The sequence below is a fragment of the Colobus angolensis genome, unplaced genomic scaffold (genome assembly GCF_000951035.1).
Source record: "Colobus angolensis palliatus isolate OR3802 unplaced genomic scaffold, Cang.pa_1.0 Scaffold21, whole genome shotgun sequence".
Classification (NCBI taxonomy): Eukaryota; Metazoa; Chordata; class Mammalia; order Primates; family Cercopithecidae; genus Colobus; species Colobus angolensis.
The window spans coordinates 3,521,141-3,522,729 of record NW_012115266.1 but is presented as its reverse complement, the minus strand read 5'-3'; the positions used below and the strand labels follow the sequence as shown (position 1 = coordinate 3,522,729).

The 1,589-nt window shown below is 59.5% G+C and overlaps 1 protein-coding gene across 1 annotated transcript in view; it reads right to left on the bottom strand.

Annotated features, from left to right (window-relative positions):
- The window catches only part of CTSF (cathepsin F), a 7,123-nt gene extending 5,739 nt beyond the window's left edge, over window positions 1-1,384 (bottom strand). Inside the window, exons 1-3 of the mRNA XM_011942420.1 lie at window positions 1,288-1,384; window positions 723-960; window positions 538-613 (exon numbers count right to left, since the gene is read on the bottom strand). Of these exons, the coding sequence (XP_011797810.1) occupies window positions 538-613; window positions 723-938 (292 nt within the window). The 5' untranslated portion in view covers window positions 939-960; window positions 1,288-1,384. The remainder of the gene's footprint in view (window positions 1-537; window positions 614-722; window positions 961-1,287) is intronic.
- Window positions 1,385-1,589: the final 205 nt, after the last annotated feature.

Sequence of the window (1,589 nt, the reverse complement as noted above, 5' to 3'; positions counted from 1 at the left end):
TGGGATTACAGGCTTGAGCCACCGCGCCCGGCCGAGACCGAGTTTTCACTCGTCACCCATGCTAGAGTGTAATGGCGCAATCTCGGCTCACTGCAACCTCCGCCTCCTGGGTTCAAGCGATTTTCCTGCCTCAGCCTCCCGAGTAGCTGGTATACAGGCGTGCACCACCACGCCCAGCTAAGTTTTGTACTTTTTTTGGGTAGAGATGGGGTTTCACCATGTTGGCCAGGCTGGTCTTGAACTCCAGACCTCAGGTGATTTGCCCGCCTTGGCCTCCCAAAGTACTGCAATTACAGACATGAGCCACCGCACCCGGCCAAAACCCATGGCTTCTGAGCGGGAAGATAAGGTGGGAGAAGGGACCAGGTACTCAGGGTGGCTGCCCAGTCTGGGAAGGCTTAGGGAGAACTCAGGAATTACGGGGTCCTTGAACAGGTGCACTGCCTCTTGTCTTTCTCCTCCCCCACACCAAGGTGCCAAGTTGGGGGGAAAGTCCTGTTCTGATAGAAACAGGTACAGCCAAGGCTGGGTCCTCACCTTCCTTTGACTCATATGTCCGGTTATACGTAATGACAAAGTTCTTGAAGATTGAAGCCATCTTCACAGGCAAGTCCTGGGTAGGTAGACCAGTCTTTAGGCTGACCAGGGAAACCCACTCCAGAGGGAGGGGAGGAGAAGGGCGATGAGGCAGTGGCTGGCTCCCCAAGCTATGGGCTCCTCACCTGCGGCAGGGGATCCTCATTCAACAGGGAAAGGACTGAGCTGAAAGTCTCATTTCTGCTGTCTGGATGGGGTTGGGACAGAGAAGAAATCATGGCTGAGCCCTGAGTGAAGGCTGACTTGGGCTCCCCAGCAGCCTTGGGCTCTCCCAGCACCTGGAACCTTGGTGTCCACCGGGCCACAGTCCTTCCGCAGCAGCACGTGTTTTCCAAGTTCATCCAGAACTTCGAAGCTGCAGAGCTGGAGGGAGAGGAAGAAGCTGCTCTGGGGGCCTGGATCTGGATCTGGATCTGGGGAGCAAGATCTGGGCAAGATGGAGCTGGAGGCTCCTCAGATGAGGGCCACCCCTAAGGCAATCACCCCATCACAGTGGACAGTGAGGCACGGCCTGCACCGGGACATGCTCCCCTTCAGAGCATCCTGGTTTCTGGCCCTTGGGGCCTGGGAAGTGGCTCGAGGTGGGGCATCAGTTGCCTCAGATCCCTGCGTCTGGACCTGACTCGTCATAATCTAACTGCTGCCTTACTCAGCCTGGGGGCGGGAAATCCCAAGAGCCTCATCACTCACCAGTGTTTTCTTGGACGCGGGGAGCCGGCACACCGTGGTGTCCTTGCAGGGTGGCTCCTCCAGGGTCGCCTCCAGGGAGTACAGCGAACCTTGGCCCGCCTGTAGAGAGGGGCAGGTGAGGCGGGCACGGTCGGCCCTTCACGGCGCCCACGGCCCCGCCCATGCGGTGCTGCCCATTCCCCACCACCAGAGATCGGTTCGTCCAGCGGGCAGGCCCCATCCCAAGGTTAGGTCAAAGTTCCTATCTCTCGGACCCGGGCCCGGCGCCCTCGCCCCCGGCGCGTTCTCACCCGCCGGACGCG